This window comes from Salarias fasciatus, chromosome 17 (genome assembly GCF_902148845.1).
Source record: "Salarias fasciatus chromosome 17, fSalaFa1.1, whole genome shotgun sequence".
Taxonomy (NCBI): Eukaryota; Metazoa; Chordata; class Actinopteri; order Blenniiformes; family Blenniidae; genus Salarias; species Salarias fasciatus.
Genome location: NC_043761.1, coordinates 6,341,760 through 6,362,567, shown reverse-complemented (window position 1 = coordinate 6,362,567; position 20,808 = coordinate 6,341,760). Strand labels below are relative to the sequence as shown.

The following is a 20,808-nucleotide window of genomic DNA, read 5'->3' as shown; positions in this document are numbered from 1 at the left end:
AATTCTATAAAATGCACATGAGTGTAACTGAGTTCAAACATGTGCAGAATTAACGTGATTAAAATGGAGATTCTGTGCTAGTTTTTTTCACATTAAGGTACAGTTTTTCTAATCAATAGGCCAAAACATAACAGAGTTTATAAAATCATGGTAATTATTCAACAGAACTGTCACGACCCCCCCCCCCCCCCCCCCCCCCAAAAAAAAAAAAAAAAAAAAAATCTAAATAATTGGAGAAATTTGAGCATTTTAACCTTGTTTCACTATTGGATTTTAGATCAAGCAAAAAAAAAAAAAAAAAAAAAAAGAAGTTAATTTATATGTGACTCATTTTTTAACCTAAAAGTTACTTGAAAGCATTAAAGAATTATTAAAATATCCAGTTTGCGCTTTACTACACTGTCTTTACTTTGCTGACATCTTGTGGCCAAAATGCATCATTACATATTTCTCCTCCAAACTGTGAGTAATCGGAATTCTGAATTGAATGTTGACGTTTGTGTAGATGAGTCCTTTAAAACGAGCCTCTTACGAGTCTAATGTTTGTCCTCTGACTCAGCTTGTGAGTCCAGTCTGTTCAGAGGAATCTGGGGTATTTATCCTTCCCCCTCAGGTCAAGTTTCAAAGTGTTCTCCTGCTTTCTGGGTTACATGAAACACAACAAATATTGACTGGGGCCAAGAGTCGATCAGTTCAGTGGATTTTAACCTCCAGTCTGCAGCTCAGCTCAGTTCCCTGCAGAAGGCCCGGCTCTCTCCCAGTGATCGCGTCCCCTTTATTTTGTTGCTTTATATTATTTTTTTTCTTTTTTTAAATGTGCTTTTGAGGACGTGTGTGTGAGTCCACAGGACTGGAAACATGAAGTGTGTGCTGGGTCTGCTCCTGGGGCTCCTGCTGCTCCACCAGGGCCGCTGCTTTGAGTTTGTGATAGACGGAGAATGGGAGGACGAAGCGGTGAGTGACAGAGAAATGTCTTTTGAGTTTACACGAAAGGAGCTTGACCTCTAAATCTAAATCAAAACTCATACTTACATGTGTCTATGAAACAGAAGAAGGCCAATACTTAAATTTACATTGCAGTCTATGTGAAATAATAATGAATGTATCTGTTGTTGATTCTGTTTTAAACAAATAATTTCACTTATCTTGTGTTGTGTTGTTGCTCTTCAGTCATTAATACTTAAAACTGGATCAGAAATCTTCCAACTTTGTTCCTGATTCAAAGATTTTTTTTTTTATTAGAGGTGAACATCACATGAAAATCACGACTAATACATCATATACATTTCCAACATACAGTACAAATGCCATGTGTTTTTTTTTAACTCCAAACTGGGAAAATTCACAAAATTGTGATTTCAAAATCTGATTGTTAAATGAGAATAAAAAGAAAAACATATATATTTTTAATAAAATGTGCTTTTTTAGTACAGAATCTCAATTTTCCTTCACATCTGTGTTGCTGGAAATTGCTCATAAACATTCCTTCATCGGTTCACTTCATCACCGACTTGTTTCCTCCCTTCAGAAACAACCGGAGGATCATCGGGAGAGACACAAGGTGAGACTCTTCTCCTTCTCCCAGGAAAATGTGTGTGTGTTTTTTTTTGAGTTGTTGATCAATCATTGGTAATTCATCACCGTGATGAAACAAGTGACTGGTAAACAAAGCCACAGTGGTGTGTGTGTCCTAATCTCATGACGACAAAGCGAGGCTGATCGCTCCTCTGTGTGTTTCAGAGAGCCATATTGACCAGCGAGGAGCAGGAAGACTTTGAGGTACCTCCGTCCGCTTGTTGTTCTCGTCCTGGCCACTGTGGCAGAGTTTAGCCTTATCTGCTAATCAATATGCAGCTGTTTGAGTAGATTCTCATGACCGACAGGTTATTGACTCTGCTAGCTGTTAACGCCGCCCCACTTCCTTTTTCTTTACCTAATTCCTGTTTTTATATAATTTAAAACTATCCAGATGACGTTACTCAAACAACATTGAAAGCAATCTTTAAATTTTGAAAATTTAACTAATAAACTATCATTGTAGTACCACTTTGTGCCATTAGATGGTGCAGTGCGTCCCTCCTGCAGTAACTCAGTGCTGCCACCCAGTGGATGAAGTCAGCAACAGCTTAATTTATACTGTCTTTACAGTTGAAATTTAGTAAAGAATTTTTTTTTTTTTTTTACAATGTCCACTAATCATGGTCTTACCACCGTTTTAAATTTAGAAAAAAAAAAAGTGTTTGTTTTTTCACAAATAAATGGTCACACCACCATCTTAGTTTAAAGCTTGTGTCCAGAGTTTTGAAAGAATGAGAATTTTTTTAATCCAATGTCTCGAGGTTCCGCCCTCCCTCCGCTTTCTGAGCGACCAAGCCACGCCCCTTTAATTGTGCACGCGCATTACCCGTGGGAAGAAAATGAGTGCCTCCGAGTCCAAGCATCCTATATGTTTAGCTGTTTACGGTGCATGTTCAGCAGACAGTGGATATATCGAGGTAAGCGGGGCGGCTGCTGCGTAGCTAACTCTCCTCTGCCTGGGCGAGTGCCTGCTCTCTGGCTGCATGCACACGTTGATTGACAGCATGACAAAGCGCAAGCTCGAAATCTATTGGCTGAAGCTGACCAGCGCTTTTTCGGATATCATGGGGGTCTATGAGACGAAGGCGGGACTCTTAAATACATTTTTATATTGCTTTATGCTAATATTATATTATAGTATCGAACCAGACTAACACATTTAAGCTCTGTTAAAAAATGATACATACATTGGAAACGAGCAGAAACTCTGGACACGAGCTTTAATCAGAAATTCTTTTTTCCAATTTCGACTTATTGATGGTCTTATAATAGCTTTGTAGTAGAAATCATGGGTTGGCTGTGGCTCATTTGGCAGAGGAGTGGCCTCTGATTCAAGAGATCAGTTCATCATTTGACTCCCATCTTCCAGTTTTCACTCACAGACGGTCTTACCACCATTTCAGAGTTGAAAATAAGAATCTTTTTTTTTTATTTTCACTAATGAATGATTTTACTACAGCCTTCCTACTTCTTTTAAAGATGACATTAAGATTTTTTTTGTGGTTTTTCACTAATAAATGGCCTTACCACTTGTTTAAAGTCAAAATTAAGATTTTTTTTTTTTTTTTGTTTTTTTTTTTGCCAATTTTCACGAAAAATGGTCATATGCCGGGCTCACACTGGATGCGTTCCGGTTCCCTAACGGACACCGCAGCTAATCAGTAGTCATTAACATCAGTGCTGTGGCTCCCACCGGCTAAGGTCAGGCTACGGAGCCCTTTCCGCAAGCATCCTTTTTCTGGACACCGTAGCCCTACCGTGTCAATCCAGACAGAAGCAATTCGGCTGCCGGAAGGAAACTCGATACGTGTTCCAAAACGATTGATTTCCAAATTAAATCAGTGTCGTGTTTTTGCCTTAATATTCTATTTTTTTAATTCTTCTGGTACACTACAGAACAAAGAACATGATGTGGTCATTGTACACATTAGAAGAATGAAAGATTTTTTACTTCTTTAAAGTTGATATTTAAGAACATTTTTTGTTTTTTTTTCACTAAAAAAATGGTCTTACTATAGCTGCACCACTTTTTTAAATGTGATATTAGGAACAACAGTTTTTTTTGCCAATTTTCAGGAGAAATGGTCTTACAATAGCTTAACCACTTTATCAGGATTTTTTTTGTCTTTTGCCTTACCCTTTTTTTAAAGTGAAAATGAAGAAAAAAAATATTTTACCATTTTTCATAAAAAAATGGCCTGACCACTTTTTTAAAGTCAAAATCAAGAAAAAAAATGTCGACAAAATTTCATGAAAAAATGGCCTTGCCACATTTTTACAGTCAAAATTAAGAATTTTTTTTTGTGCCAATTTTCATTAAAATTGTCTTACTATAGCCTTACCACTTTTTTAAAGTCAAAATTAAGGAAAAAATATTTTGCCAAATTTCATCAAAAATGGTCTTACCACTTTTTTTAAAGTCAAAATTAAGGAAAAAAATATTTTGCCAAATTTAATGGAAAACGGCCTTACCACTTTTTTTTAAAGTCAAAATCAAGAAAAAACAATATTTCACCAAATTTCATGAACAATTGTAAAATTTTTTACAGTCAAAATTAAGAAAAACTTTTTTTTTTTGCCAATTTTCCTTAAAATTGTCTTACTATAGCCTTACCACTTTTTCAAAGTCAAAATTAAGAAAAAAAATATTTTGCCAAATTTCATGAAAAATGGTCTTACCACTTTTTTTAAAGTCAAAATTAAGGAAAAAAATATTTTGCCAAATTTAATGGAAAACGGCCTTACCACTTTTTTTAAAGTCAAAATCAAGAAAAAACAATATTTCACCAAATTTCATGAACAATTGTAAAATTTTTTACAGTCAAAATTAAGAAAAACTTTTTTTTTTGCCAATTTTCCTTAAAATTGTCTTACTATAGCCTTACCACTTTTTCAAAGTCAAAATTAAGAAAAAAAATATTTTGCCAAATTTCATGAAAAATGGTCTTACTAAAATAATATTCCTTTAATATTCCTTACCACATTTTTACAGTCAAAATTAAACACAATTTTTGTTTTGCCAATTTTCCTAAAAATGGTCTTACTACATACAGCCTTACCACTTTTTTAAATTCAAAATCTAGACAAAAACAATATTTCGCCAAATTTCATGAAAAATTGCCCACTTTTTTACAGTCAAAATTAAGAACTTTTTTTTTTTGCCAATTTCCTTAAAATTGTCTTACTATAGCCTTACCACTTTCTCAAAGTCAAAATTCAGAAAAAAAATATTTCTCCAAATTTCATGAAAAATGGTCTTACTAAAATAATATTCCTTTAATATTCCTTACCACATTTTTACAGTAAAAATTAAGGAAAAATTTTGTTTTGCCAATTTTCCTAGAAATGGTCGTACTACAGCGTTACCACTTTTTTAAACTCAAAATAAAGGATTATTATTTATTTTTTTAGGTTTCTTTCACTAAAAATGGTCTTACTGTAGCCTTACCACTTTTTTACAGTCAAAAGTAAGATTTTTTTTTTTTTTTTTTTGGCAATTTTCATCAAAATTGTCTCACTATAGCCTTACCACTTTTTTACGGTCAAAATTAAGGAAGAAAATATTTCACCAGACTTCATGAAAAATGGTCTTACTATAGACTTACCACTTTTTTTAATATCAAAATTATGAAAAATTTTTGTTTTGCCAATTTTCCTAAAAATGGCCTCACTACAGCCTTACCACTTTTTTAAAGTCAAAATTAAGGAAAATTATTTTTAAGTTTTTTTCACTAAAAGTGGTCTTCTTTTCTTTTCCAATTTTCATTCATTGATGATTTTGTAACACTTTCCCAGTGGAGTGATGTTGTGTCCGTGGCTTACTTGGTAGAGCAGTGGTCTCTGGTATGTGAGGTCACTGGTTCAACCCTCATCTCCTTCATTCAATGTATGCTCGTGGGTGGTCCCCAAGCACACTTCAGGAGTTGAAAATAAAAAAAACAATATTTTGCCAAATTTCATGAAAAATGGTCTTACCATTTCTTTACAGTCAAACTTAAGAATTGTTTTGCCAATTTTATTAAAAAATTGTCTTACTATAGTCTTACCACATGTTTACAATCAAAATTAAGAAAATTTTTGTTTTGCCAATTTGCATTAAAATGGCCTTACCACTTTTTTAAAATGAAAATTAAGGAAAAAAATATTTTGCCAAATTTCATGAAAAATGGTCTTACCACATTTTTAAAGTCAAAATTAAGGAAAAAAAAGTTTTGCAAAATTTCATGAAAAATGCCTTACCACATTTTTAAAGTCAAAGTCAAAGAAATAAAAATATTTCGCCAAATTTCAAGAAAAATGGTCTTACGATAGCCTTAGCACATTTTTACAGTCAAAATTAAGAATTTTTTTTTTTGCCAATTTTTATTAAAATGGTCTTACTATAGCCTTACCATTTTTTTAATATCAAATTTATGAAAAATTTTTGTTTTGCCAATTTTCCTAAAAATGGTCTTACTACAGACTTACCACTTTTTAAAAGTCAAAATAAAGGATTATTATTTAGTTTTTAGGTGTTTTTTCACTAAAAATGGTCTTACTATAGCCTTACCACTTTTTTAAAGTCAAAATCAAGAAAAAACAATATTTCGCCAAATTTCACGAAAAATTGCATTACCACTTTATTAATATCAAAATTATGAAAAATTGTTGTTTTCTCAATTTTCCTAAAAATGGTCTTACTACAGCCTTACCACTTTTTAAAAGTCAAAATAAAGGATTATTATTTATTTTTTTAGGTTTTTTTCCACTAAGAATGGTCTTAGTATAGCCTTACCACTTTTTTAAAGGCAAAATGAAGAAAAACAATATTACGCCAAATTTCATGAAAAATAGTCTTACTATAGCATTATCACATTTTTACAGTTAAGAGTAAGAATTTTTTTTTTTTTTGCCAATTTTTCATTAAAATTGTCTCACTATAGCCTTACCACTTTTTTACGGTCAAAATTAAGGAAAAAATATTTCGCCAAATTTCATGAAAAATGGTCTTACCACTTTTTCAAAGTCAAAATTAATGAAAATTATTTTCACGTTTTTTTCACTAAAAGTGGTCTTCTTTTCTTTTCCAAATTTCATTCATTGATGATTTTGAAACACTTTCCCAGTGGAGTGATGTTGTGTCCGTGGCTTACTTGGTAGAGCAGTGGTCTCTGGTATGTGAGGTCACTGGTTCAACCCTCATCTCCTTCATTCAATGTATGCTCGTGGGTGGTCCCCAAGCACACTTTAGGAGTTGAAATTAAGAAAAACAATATTTTGCCAAATTTCATGAAAAATGGTCTTACCATTTCTTTACAGTCAAACTTAAGAATTTTTTTGCCAATTTTATTAAAAAATTGTCTTACTATAGTCTTACCACATGTTTACAGTCAAAATTAAGAAAATTTTTGTTTTGCCAATTTGCATTAAAATGGCCTTACCACTTTTTTAAAATGAAAATTAAGGAAAAAAATATTTTGCCAAATTTCATGAAAAATGGTCTTACTACAGCCTTACCACATTTTTAAAGTCAAAATTAAGGAAAAAAAAGTTTTGCAAAATTTCATGAAAAATGCCTTACCACATTTTTAAAGTCAAAGTCAAAGAAATAAAAATATTTCGCCAAATTTCAAGAAAAATGGTCTTACGATAGCCTTAGCACATTTTTACAGTCAAAATTAAGAATTTTTTTTTTGCCAATTTTTATTAAAATGGTCTTACTATAGCCTTACCATTTTTTTAATATCAAATTTATGAAAAATTTTTGTTTTGCCAATTTTCCTAAAAATGGTCTTACTACAGACTTACCACTTTTTAAAAGTCAAAATAAAGGATTATTATTTAGTTTTTTAGGTGTTTTTTCACTAAAAATGGTCTTACTATAGCCTTACCACTTTTTTAAAGTCAAAATCAAGAAAAAACAATATTTCGCCAAATTTCACGAAAAATTGCATTACCACTTTATTAATATCAAAATTATGAAAAATTGTTGTTTTCTCAATTTTCCTAAAAATGGTCTTACTACAGCCTTACCACTTTTTAAAAGTCAAAATAAAGGATTATTATTTATTTTTTTAGGTTTTTTTCCACTAAGAATGGTCTTAGTATAGCCTTACCACTTTTTTAAAGGCAAAATGAAGAAAAACAATATTACGCCAAATTTCATGAAAAATAGTCTTACTATAGCATTATCACATTTTTACAGTTAAGAGTAAGAATTTTTTTTTTTTTTTGCCAATTTTTCATTAAAATTGTCTCACTATAGCCTTACCACTTTTTTACGGTCAAAATTAAGGAAAAAATATTTCGCCAAATTTCATGAAAAATGGTCTTACCACTTTTTCAAAGTCAAAATTAATGAAAATTATTTTCACGTTTTTTTCACTAAAAGTGGTCTTCTTTTCTTTTCCAAATTTCACTCATTGATGATTTTGTAACACTTTCCCAGTGGAGTGATGTTGTGTCCGTGGCTTACTTGGTAGAGCAGTGGTCTATGGTATGTGAGGTCACTGGTTCAACCCTCATCTCCTTCATTGAATGTACGCTCATGGGTGGTCCCCAAGCGCACTTTAGGAGTTGAAATTAAGAAAAACAATATTTTGCCAAATTCCATGAAAAATGGTCTTACCATTTCTTTACAGTCAAAATTAAGTATTTTTTTGGCCAATTTTCATTAAAATTGTCTTACTATAGCCTTACCACATTTTTACAGTCAAAATTTAATAAATTTTTGTTTTGCCAATTTGCATTAAAATTGTTTTTACGCCTTACCACTTTTTTAAACTCAAAATTAAGGAAAAAAAATTTCGCCAAATTTCATGAAAAATGTTCCACTTTTTTACAGTCAAAACTAAGAATTTGTTTTTGCCAATTTTCTTGAAACTGTCTTACTATAGCCTTACCACTTTTTTAAATTCAAAATTAAGGAAAAAATGTTTTGCCAAAGGCAAATTAGCACATTTTTACAGTCAAAATTAAGAATTTTTTTTGCCAATTTTTATTAAAATTGTCTTACTATAGTCTTACCACCTTTTTGAATATCAAAATTATGAAAAATATTTGTTTTGCCAATTTTCATAAAAATGGTCTTACTACAGACTTACCACTTTTTTAAAGCCAAAATCAAGAAAAAACAATATTTCGCCAAATTTCATGAAAAATGGTCCACTTTTTTACAGTCAAAATTAAGAATTTTTTTTGCCAATTTCCTTAAAATTGTCTTACTACAGCCTTGCCACTTTTTTAAAGTCAAAATTAAGGAAAAACATATTTCGCCAAATTTCATAAAAAATGGTCCACTTTTTTACAAAAAAATTAAGAATTTTTTTTTTTTGCCAATTTCCTTAAAATTGTCTTACTATAGCCTTACCACTTTTTCAATGTCAAAATTCAGAAAAAAAATATTTTGCCAAATCTCATGAAAAATGGCCTTACCACTTTTTTAATATCAAAATTATGAAAAATTTTTGTTTTGCCAATTTTCCTAAAAATGGTCTCATTACAGCCTTACCACTTTTTTAACGTCAAAATAAAGGATTATTATTTATTTTTTTAGTTTTTTTTCCACTAAAAATGGTCTTACTATAGCCTTACCATTTTTTAAAATCAAAATTAAGGAAAATTATTTTTAAGTTTTTTTCACTAAAAGTGGTCTTTTTTTCTCTTCCAATATTCACTCATTGATGATTTTGAAACACTTTCGCAGTGGAGTGATGTTGTGTCTGTGGCTTACTTGGTAGAGCAGTGGTCTATGGTATGTGAGGTCACTGGTTTGACCCTCATCTCCTTCATTCAATGTATGTTCATGGGTGGTCCCCAAGCACACTTTAGGAGTTGAAATTAAGAAAAACAATATTTCGCCAAATTTCATGAAAAACGGTCTTACCACTTTTTCAAAGTCAAAATTAATGAAAATTATTTTCCCGTGTTTTTCACTAAAAGTGGTCTTCTTTTCTTTTCCAAATTTCACTCATTGATGATTTTGTAACACTTTCCCAGTGGAGTGATGTTGTGTCCGTGGCTTACTTGGTAGAGCAGTGGTCTCTGGTATGTGAGGTCATTGGTTCGATCTCCATCATTCAACGTATGCTCATGGGTGGTCCCCAAGCACACTTTAGGAGTTGAAATGAAGAAAAACAATGTTTTGCCAAATTTAATGAAAAATGGTCTTACTATAGCATTATCACATTTTTACAGTCAAAAGTAAGATTTTTTTTTTTTTTTGCCAATTTTCATTAAAATTGTCTCACTATAGCCTTACCACTTTTTTTACAGTCAAAATTAAGAACATTTTTTTTTTTGCCAATTTCCTTAAAATTGTCTTACTATAGCCTTACCACTTTTTAAAGTCAAAATTAAGGAAAATTATTTTTTAGTTTTTTCACCAAAAGTGGTCTCTTTTCCTTTTCCAATTTTCATTCATTGATGATTTTGTAACACTTTCGCAGTGGCATGATGTTGTGTCCGTGGGTTACTTGGTAGAGCAGTGGTCTATGGTATGTGAGGTCACTGGTTCAACCCTCATCTCCTTCATTGAATGTACGCTCATGGGTGGTCCCCAAGCACACTTTAGGAGTTGAAATTAAGAAAAACAACATTTTGCCAAATTCCATGAAAAATGGTCTTACCATTTCTTTACAGTCAAAATTAAGTATTTTTTTTGCCAATTTTCATTAAAATTGTCTTACTATAGCCTTACCACATTTTTACAGTCAAAATTTAGAAAATTTTTGTTTTGCCAATTTGCATTAAAATTGTTTTTCTATAGCCTTACCACTTTTTTAAAGTCAAAAACAAGGAAAAAAAAGTTTTGCAAAATTTCATGAAAAATGGTCCACTTTTTTACAGTCAAAACTAAGAATTTGTTTTTGCCAATTTTCTTGAAACTGCCTTACCACTTTTTTAAATTCAAAATTAAGGAAAAAAATTTTTTGCCAAAGGCACATTAGCACATTTTTACAGTCAAAATTAAGAAATTTTTTTGCCAATTTTTATTAAAATTGTCTTACTATAGTCTTACCACTTTTTGAATATCAAAATTATGAAAAATATTTGTTTTGCCAATTTTCATAAAAATGGTCTTACTACAGACTTACCACTTTTTTAAAGCCAAAATCAAGAAAAAACAATATTTCGCCAAATTTCATGAAAAATGGTCCACTTTTTTACAGTCAAAATTAAGAATTTTTTTTGCCAATTTCCTTAAAATTGTCTTACTACAGCCTTGCCACTTTTTTAAAGTCAAAATTAAGGAAAAACATATTTCGCCAAATTTCATAAAAAATGGTCCACTTTTTTTACAAAAAAATTAAGAATTTTTTTTTTTTGCCAATTTCCTTAAAATTGTCTTACTATAGCCTTACCACTTTTTCAATGTCAAAATTCAGAAAAAAAATATTTTGCCAAATCTCATGAAAAATGGCCTTACCATACCCTTACCACTTTTTTAATATCAAAATTATGAAAAATTTTTGTTTTGCCAATTTTCATAAAAATGGTCTTACCACTTTTTTAAACTCAAAATTAAGGAATAAAAATTTCGGCAAATTTCATGAAAAATGGTCCACTTTTTTACAGTCAAAATTAAGAATTTGTTTTTGCCAATTTCCTTAAAATTGTCTTACTACAGCCTTGCCACTTTTTTAAACTCAAAATTAAGGAAAAAAAATTTCGGCAAATTTCATGAAAAATGGTCCACTTTTTTACAGTCAAAACTAAGAATTTTTTTTGCCAATTTTCTTGAAATTGTCTCACTATAGCCTTACCACTTTTTTAAATTCAATATTAAGGAAAAAATATTTCGCAAAATTTCATGAAAAATGGTCTTACCACTTTTTTAAAGTCAAAATTCAGAAAACATTTTTTTTTGCCAATTTTCACTGAAAATGGTAGCCTCACCACTTTTTTAAAGTCAAAATTATGAGAAAATGTATTTTGTCAAATATTCACGAAAAATGGTCTTCGTGCCTTACCACTTTTTTAAAGTCAAAATTAAGAAAAAAATTTTTCACCAATTGTCACCAAGATCTGGTCTTACTATAGCTTTGCCGTGTTTTTTAACGTCGAAACTGAGAAAGTATTTTTGGTTTTTTTTTTTTCCACTAAATGGTCTTACTATAGCATTAGCACCGTTTTAAAGTTGAAATTAAGTCAATCATACAAACTAAGAAAAACTTCGGTCTGAGCTGTCGACCGATCACTACCTCTTGGTGGGTTGGATTCGCTGGCGGAGGAAACTGGACAGACTTGGCAGACCCGAATGTGTTGTAAGGGACTGCTGAGATCATCTGGTGGAACCCTCTGTCTGCAGGGTTTTCAACTCCCACCTCTGGGAGAACTTCTCTCATTTCCCAAGGGGGGGCTGGGGACATTGAGTCCGAGTGGACCATGTTCTCAATCCCCATTGTTGAAGCAGCTGCTTGGAGCTGTGGTTGTCAGGTCTCTGGTGTCTGTCGTGCCAGCAACCCCCAAACCTGGTGGGGGACACCAGAAGTAAGGGCTGCTGTCAAGCTGAAGAAGGAGTGCTATCGAGTCTTGTTGGTTCATGGGACTCCAGAAGCAGCTGACAGGTATCGATAAGCCAAGCGAACTGCAGTCCGAGCGGTTGTAGAGGCAAAAACTCGGGTCTGGGAGGAGTTTGGGGAGGCCATGGAGGAGGACTACCAGTTGGCCTCAATGAAATTCTGGCAAACCGTCTGGCGACTCTCAGGTGGACAAAGCAGGTCTCCACCAACACTGTTTACAGTGGATGTGGGGACCTCAGCTGGGGATATTATAGAACGGTGGAAGTAATACTTTGAGGACTTCCTCAATCCCGTTGCCACATCTTCCGTGGAGGAAGCAGAGGCTGACGTCTCAGAGGTGGACTCGTCCATCACCCAAGCTGAAGTCACTGAGGAGGTTGATAAGCTCCTCGGTGGCAAGGTACAGCGGGTGGATGAGATTCGCCTTGAGTACCTTAAGTTGCTGGATGTGCAGGGACTGTCTTGGTTGACACATCTCTTCAAAGGAGTGGTATTATGTGTCAAAAACAACTTAAATCAAATGTTCCTCTGCATCAGGCTGCCTCAAACGACTGGAAATGGGTCCCTGTCTCTTTAAGAATCTCCTCAGCTTAGTGACATTACCCCCTCAGAGCGTCCATCTCAGTTATTTGCTACGTATTTCCCCCGCCCCTGAGAGGGGAGGTTGAGCACGAGCTGTACAGGAGGAGCTGTGTAGACTACATCATAGCTGGGGAGGAGCTGTGCATTACAGGCGGAGCTGTGCAGAACCGAGCATTTCAGCCTCAACATGGCTGCCAGGGGGTTATTCAGGGATTGCTCAAATATGCGTGAATGACACTATAGCATTATACAAGGCTAAAAAAAGTGGATTTTGCATGATACCCCCCCTTTCAATGTTGCATGGCGGTCAGGCACAGTGCCTCTGGATTGGCAGACTGGGGTGGTAGTTCCCCTTTTTAAAAAAGGGGGATGGAGGATGTATGTCAACTATAGGGTCTTTCTATAGCCTTACCACACTCCTCAGCCTCCCTGGGAAACTCTGATTCAGGGTACTGGAGAGGAGGATTTGACCAATCGTTAATCCTCAGATCCAGAAGGAACAATACGGTTTTCGTCTTTGTTGCAGAACACTGGACGAGCTCTATACCCTCCATAGGGGGTCGAGGGTTCGTGGGAGTTCGCCCAACCAGTTTACAAGTATTTTGTGGACTTGGAGAAGGCGTTCGACCGCGTCCCTCATGGTGCCTTGTGAGGGGTTCTTCGGGAATACGGAGTCCAGGTCCCCTTGATAAGGGCCATCCGGTCTCTGTATGACCGGAGTAGGAGTCTGGTCCACATTATCGGCAGTAAGTCGGACCTGAGTGCATGTTGGACTCCGGCAGAACTGCCCTTTATCACTGGTTCTGTTCATAATGTTTATGGACAGAATTTCTGGGCACACCCAGGGGCCGGAGGGGGTCCAGTTTGGGGACCGCAGGATTTCATCTTTGCTTTTTGCGGATGATGTTGTCCTGTTGGCTCCATTGAACCTGGACCTACAGCATGCACTCCTACAGCAGAGGAGCTCGCAGTCGAGCCGCTACTCCTCCACATCCCGAGGAGCCAGCTGAGGTGGCTTGGGGACCTCTTTAGGATGTCTGCTGGACGCCTCCCTGGGGAGGTGTTCCGGGCATGTCTCACCGGGAGGAGGCCTCGGGGAAGACCCAAGACATGCTTGAGAGACTATGTCTCCCGGCTGTCCTGGGAACGCTTTAAGATCCTCCCGGAAGAGCATTGGGCATTGCTGCCGAGACTGCTGCCCCTGCAACCCGATCCCGGAGCAGTGGAAGGTGGATGGCTGGATGGATGGATGGATGGATGGATGGATGGATAGGCCAAAAGACTGAAACTCAAACTGAATTATTAACAACATAACAATCATTCAACAGATTGAAGAAAACATTTTTAATAAAATGAAGCCATGAACTGTAAAAAAAGTTTTAAAATGATATAAATCAGCTTTAACCAGATGAATAATGAGGCTGTTGTCAAATTACAATCATATGATGATGCACACTGAAAGAAAAGTCCAGACAAAGTGAACTTGGAGGCTGCATAAAGAGTGAGGGTTCAAGAAATAAAAGTGTTTATCTTGTTTGTTTTTTGCTTTTAATCATAAAAATCTGCACTTTTGAAGTTGTAAAACATGAAGAAAAAAAAAAATAAGAGTGAACATAAAACATTTGGAATGAGTCAAATTTGGCCAAAAAAGGGGAGACAAGCAGGGTGAGCCAAGTCCGAAATCGTGAATTATCACCTTAAGAAGTCCATCTATCCACATTCTGTACCTGTTTGTTGAGTCTGAGCACACATTGGTCTGGCTGGTGTGTCAGTCGACTCTGGACACACACCTGAAGCACAGTCCATCAAGCCCCTCCCTCTTCCTGTGCTTCCTCTCTGCGCAGGCCATTCGTGGCGAGGACATCACCGTCAAGAGGTACCAGGTGGAGAGCCGCATCACGTCGCGCTTTGCCCACACCACCGTCAGGAGCTCCGTGGTCAACTCGGGCTCCAAAGCCCAGAGCATCGGCTTCAACGTGCAGATCCCCAAACGGGCCTTCATCAGCAACTTCACCATGTGAGTCACTCCGAGTCCCAGCAGCCTTTGTTCTGCAGAAGGCCTTAGCCTGACTCCCACTCGCTGTCTGATGCAGGAATGTGAACGGGATCACCTTCATGGGCTCGGTGAAGGAGAAGACGGTGGCCAGGAACCTGTATGCTCAGGCCAGAGCCAGAGGCAAGGCAGCAGGCATCGTCAGGTACTGACGGGTCCTGAAACACCAGAACGGGTCTGGCAATGTTGATAAAACAGACTGCAATGATGCCTTCAACAGGGCGAATTCCCAGGACTTGGAGACCTTCAAGACAGAAGTCCACGTTCCTCCGGGAAGCAACATCGAGTTCGAGCTCCACTACCAGGAGATGATGCACAGGAAGCTGGGTTTCTACGAGCACACGCTGTTCCTGCAGCCCGGCAGGCTGGTGCCCAACTTCCAGGTGAGCACATCTTCATCAGCGTCCGAACGTCTTCATCCAGCAGCCGTCTGTAACAGAATCTGTCCTCCAGGTGGACGTTTACATCTACGAGCCAAAGGGGATTGCGAACGTACATACGCCGAACACACTCGGAGATCAGTTTGCAGAACTGATTCATGTCACATCCACCAAAGACAAGGTAAAGTCTGGAGAAGGGGCAGCACTGATCATCCCAACGGTTCACTCATGGCCTCAACATCACGAGAAAATGGTTTCTGAGAGTCGAAAAATGAGTGAAACTTGAGTCATGTGTGATTTTAAGTGGTGTTTTTTGATTTAGTCAATTAAAAGATTTAGCATATTTATTTAGAATTGAAGTCTATCTTGTAAAAGAAGTTACAATTTCCTTCAGTTTTGCTATTTCTTGCAAACTGATTGCATTGAAATCCAATATAACTTAAATTTAAGGGTTATTGTGTCTAAAAATTTGTAATTGTTATATTTCTGAAGGTGTTTTCCTCTTTTTGTCATCAGGCTCACGTGGTCTTCAAGCCCACCTTACAGCAGCAGAAGAAGTGCGAAAACTGCACCAACACCGCCATCGATGGCGTCTTCACCATAAAATATGATGTGAACAGAGACAGTAATGCTGGAGAACTGCAGGTATCCTACACCAGACGGTAAAAAGCGCAGTTTCAACACCGCCGCAGCCGGTTTGGTCACAGCCTTTCCTCCTGTTGCCTCCAGGTCTCAGACGGACACTTCGTTCAGTTCTTTGCTCCGTCCAACCTCTCTCCTCTCCCGAAGAACATCGTGTTTGTCATTGACGTGAGCGGATCTATGTGGGGCGTCAAGATGAAGCAAGTCAGTCCTTATTTACATTTTTGTGCACTTTGGTCTCTTTTTACAATTTGTTTACGTACATTTTTTTCCTGTAAAACAGTGCCATCATGTGGTCGTTTTCCAGAATGTATTTAATTCGCCACTTTAACTCCACAGACAGTGGAAGCCATGCAGGCGATCCTGGACGACCTGAGCATTGACGATCACTTCAGCATCATCGACTTCAACCACAACGTGCGCTGCTGGAGCGAAGACCTGGTGCCTGGATCCTCTCTGCAGGTTGCAGATGCCAAGAAATACATCCAGAGCATCAAACCCAACGGAGGTACGACTGATTACTCCCCAGTCGGATCGGTCTGGCTGTCAGATAAACATTAACATCCGTCTGATTTCGACTGAGTTCAGGCACCAACATCAACGAGGCGCTGATGAGAGCGGTCCAGATGTTGGTGAAGGCGTCCAACCAGGGACTGATCGACCCTCGCTCGGTCTCCATGATCATTCTGGTGTCTGACGGAGATCCCACCGTCGGTAAGAGTTCAGATTTCTAGGAAACACAACTGAAAAGTCCCCAGTTTGAGTTGAGTTCCGGTTTCCTTCAACAGTCCAGAGACTTGGATTTGATTGGTGTTTCTGTGTGTTTGACTGCTTCTAGCTGGGATCGACTTTTGTGACTCCAGTCTGGATTAAGTTTTAATGAATGAATGTCTTTTTATGGTTTCAGCACAGGTCAACCGACAGAAATACCAAACAGATTATATTACTGTAAAGTAGTGGTGTCAGGCTTATTTGAGTTCAGGGGTCATATACAGCCCAAAAGAAAAACCTACAGGTGAAATAGTGCCATAACCTAAGTTTTCAACTTTTTCTTAGAGCATACATGATGAAAATGTCTATATATTCACAAAACCAAACAATTACCAGTGAAAAAAGACTACAATCTCAACATAAAGCCAATTCTAGTGAAACCTACGGAAAAATACAGTCACATGTCAAAAAGGAAAACTTCTCCTATTTCTTTTGCATTGTGGGTGTTTTTATAAACCCGTCCTGCAAGAGTGACTACAAGAGAGACGAATTCTAATTTAATAGCTTTCATGGCAGCATCACTGATATCCCAGCTCTGGTCTCAGTGTTGTGACCACTATTCTTTGGAATTTCTAACTCCTCCTTTTTTTGTTTTAATAGTCTTTGCTTTGAAATTTTGACAATTTTCTTGGCAGTTTGGTGGCCAGAATGGAGCCTCTTGCAGACCGGTTTTGATCTGTAGGCCTTATGTTTGACACCCCTGATGTAAAGTGGTTCCCAAAGCCTGTTTAGGATTTTTAAATGCATGTTTCATGCAGGTAATATGCAGAGGATAAACACAAAAACAAGGGTTTTTTTTGTCCGACTGAAGCTAAACCAGATGGTCTTCAAGAGAGTCAGCACAGGAAAATCAAGGTTATATTGGGTATGATAAGGTGAACAAAACAACAAGACACTCCAGAAAGTTCTCTGAGACTGTGTGTGTTCGGTTCTCTTCAGCGTCCTTCAGTCTTTGGGAAGTTGCTGAAGCTCTGTCTCTGCTTCCTCCCTGCAGGAGAGATAAAGCTCAGCACCATCCAGAAGAACGTCAAGCGAGTGATGAGGGAGGAGTTCTCCCTCTTCTCGCTGGGCATCGGCTTCGACGTCGACTACGACTTCCTGGAACGCATCGCCATGGAGAACAGAGGCATCGCTCAGAGGATCTACGCCAACCACGATGCTGCGGAGCAGCTGCGGGTACGACCGAGACCGAGACCGGAACAAACGGAACGAATCAGGACTCACGTGCTTCGCAGTTCTTCAGATCAGCTTCCTTCCTCTTTATCTCCGCAGACTTTCTACAGCCAGGTTTCGGCTCCTCTGCTGAGGAGGATCACCATTCAGTTCCCGGAGGACTCGGTGTCGGACGTCACCCAGAACCGCTTCGACAAATACTTCAGCGGCTCGGAGCTGGTAGTGGCCGGGAAGGTGCTGCCGTCGGACAGCGACACGCTGACGAGCTTCACCACCGCCTCGGCTGTGAGTCCACACACACGACTGGGTTGTCTTTGCTTCGGTAGAGCTCCAGACGTTCATATGAGGAGTCAGAGGAACCGTGATCTTAGCAGTTTTTGTGCTGCAGGCCCTTCTGGACATCACCATGGAGACGGAGGCCGACACCACCGAGCTGGACCAGGAGCTGGCCAAACAGCAGCACTCCTTCACCGGCTTCGCCAGACAGATGTGGGCTTACCTGACCATCAAACAGCTGATCAGTGAGAGGTGATGAACATCTGTCCATGTGGGAGCGCTTAAATTCTGATGCCAAACTGGAGGATGTTGGAGGATGTTCTGCAGGATTCAGACTCTGATGTTGTCCTTTCTCCAGGGCTCTGGCTCCGACGGCCGTCAAGAAGAGGAAGATCACCCAGCGGATCATGGCTCTGGCCGTGGAGCACCAGTTTGTGACGCCGCTCACGGCTCTGCTGGTGGAGAGCGAGGACGCCCGGGAGAGGCTGCTGGCCGACTCCCCGAAGGACCCCAAACACGGCTGCTGCTCAGGTGCTCAGCAGAAAGCTTCAGATGTTCCCCATTCCATTTTTACCCGAGTTTTTTTTTTTTTTTCTCTGTCATTTTATTATGTAACCTAAATGCTGATGTGCGGCTGCAGGAGGACCACCAGGAGGAGGCAGCAGCGGCCTGGCTCCTGTGCAGGTGGTGTACCAGCCTCCTCCCTGGGTGCAGATGACCACGCCGGCGCCGCCCAGTCAGGCCGAGAAGGGCCCGGAGGAGTGGGCTCTGCCCCAGCGGGTCAATTTAGGTAAATACGCGCTCAGCCGCTATCTAGATTACAGATTACAGATTACAGGGTATAACCAGCTCTGCGGTTCTCCCCTCAGTGGATAACGACCCTCACTTCATCATCCACCTGCCCACCAGCAACATGGACGTCTGCTTCAACATCGACTCCAAACCGGGTGACATCCTCAACCTGGTGTCCGACGCGGGAACAGGTGATTGACTCCAGTGGCATTAACCGCCAAACCTTTCAACGTAAAAAGTGGATGTGTGTGAAGTGAGTCGGCGCTCCTCTGGCTCCTGCAGGGCTCGTGGTGAACGGTCGGCTCATCAGCTCCAAGCAGCCGCACAAAGGCAAGCTCAGCACGTACTTCGGCGCCATCTCCGTCTACTACGAGCCTGACGGCATCAGCGTGACGGTGCACACCGGCGGCATCGCCATGAGCGACGGCGCCAACAGCCACTCCTTCACCTGGGGCGCCACTGCCGAGGTCACGCAGGACGGGTGAGGGACGCGTCTGTGTCCATCGACTGTCGCACCGCTGCGTCCGGTCTCTGTGTTCGAACCCCGCTGTCTGCGTCTCAGGGTGAGGATTTCCATCGTGAAGAACTCTCACGTCACCGTCACGGTGAACAACCACACCCAGGTGATGGTGCTGCTGCACCGCGTGTGGAAGAAGCACCCCGTCAACGTGGACTTCCTGGGCATCTACATCCCCAGCAGCAACCAGTACTCACCACTGGTCCACGGGCTCATCGGTAGGTCAGCGCCAGTGTCTGACAATCAGGGACTTTTTACTCATTTTTCATGAATCAAGAAATCCTGCAGAAGCTGTCTCAGAGTCCAGCAGCACTTTAATGCAGTTCAATTAGGGTTGAAACTACAAGAAGAAGTCTTAATGTTACCAAATATCGCCGCAGGCCTGATATTTAACATTTAACTGGTTAATTGGAAAGGTAACCCTCAATTTCTTAGAGGTTTTCTCCTCTTATGGCATTTTGTATCAATTTTTTAACAAGAAATTAAGGAAAAAAGTATTAAACTATTATTGTATTTGATTGTTTTAACCGTCATATAACTCATTCTTGTCACTGTACAGTGAACAAGATAGTTGGAAAAAACATTGAGGAAATAGCAGCAGAAAAAATATGAACAAGAACATGCTTATTTAAAAAGATATTTCCTCATGTTTGTCTTCAACACAAAACGTTTCTGACTGAGCCTTTAAAGATGCCTTCGATGTCTGAAAATTGGAAGAAAACCTTTTTAAAGAATTCAGTTGAAAAAAGAGGGAGGGCTGTAGTAAGGTCTTTGATTAGTGAAAATTACAAAAAAATGTTTTTTCAAAATATAGGTGGAAAGGTTATAATAAGAACTTCAATTAGGGAAACTTGCCAAAAAAAAGAATTTTAAGTTATTTTTTTAGTTTCAGTTGAAAAAAGGAGATAAGGCTGTAGTGTAGTAAGAGCTTTGCTGAGTAAACATTGCAAAAAAAGAAAATTTAATTGACTTCAATTGAAAAAAGGAGGTAAGATCTTTGATGCGTGAAAATGGAAAAATATTTTTCATGAAATCAATAGATGAAAGGAGGTAACGCTATAGTATAAGACCTTCGATTTGTCTAAATTGTCATGTGTTCACGTCTGTGCTGATCCTTTCTGTGTGGAGTTTGCATGTTCTCCACTGGTGCCTGGAGATATGTTTTTTTCTGCTCTCCTCACAGGACAGTTCTCTCGAGAGCCTGAGGTGAGCGTGCACGACGTCCGCCCGGGGGTCGACCCCATGAAGAACGAGGCCACCATGGAGGTGAAGGGCAACAGGCTGCAGGTCACCAGGTACGTCTCCGCCGCCTCGGAGCGGAAGCCGACCGCCGAGAGCCGTTAAAGACGGGGCCGTCTGTGCTCTGCGCCTCGCAGGGGCTTGCAGAAGGACTACAGGAGCGACGCCAAGCGCGGCTCGGCGGTGTCCTGCTGGTTCGTTCACAACAGCGGGAAGGGCTTCATCGACGGCCACTACAGCCAGTACATCGTCCCCAGCCTACACAGCTTCCTGCACGCGCCCTGAACAGCACCGCTTCAAATA

The 20,808-nt window shown here is 38.8% G+C and overlaps 1 protein-coding gene across 1 annotated transcript; it reads left to right on the top strand.

The window, feature by feature from the left end:
- Positions 1-830: 830 nt before the first annotated feature.
- On the top strand, positions 831-20,790 carry itih2 (inter-alpha-trypsin inhibitor heavy chain 2). The gene is made up of 21 exons (XM_030113467.1): positions 831-954; positions 1,529-1,561; positions 1,741-1,779; positions 14,507-14,679; positions 14,756-14,860; positions 14,936-15,098; positions 15,169-15,276; positions 15,612-15,740; positions 15,825-15,941; positions 16,077-16,245; positions 16,326-16,451; positions 17,503-17,684; positions 17,781-17,966; positions 18,070-18,209; positions 18,316-18,488; positions 18,598-18,747; positions 18,827-18,940; positions 19,032-19,230; positions 19,312-19,484; positions 20,450-20,561; positions 20,643-20,790. The coding sequence occupies exons 1-21, from the start codon at positions 859-861 to the stop codon at positions 20,788-20,790; spliced, it is 2,835 nt and encodes a 944-aa protein (XP_029969327.1). The 5' UTR covers positions 831-858.
- The last annotated feature ends 18 nt before the right edge of the window (positions 20,791-20,808 follow it).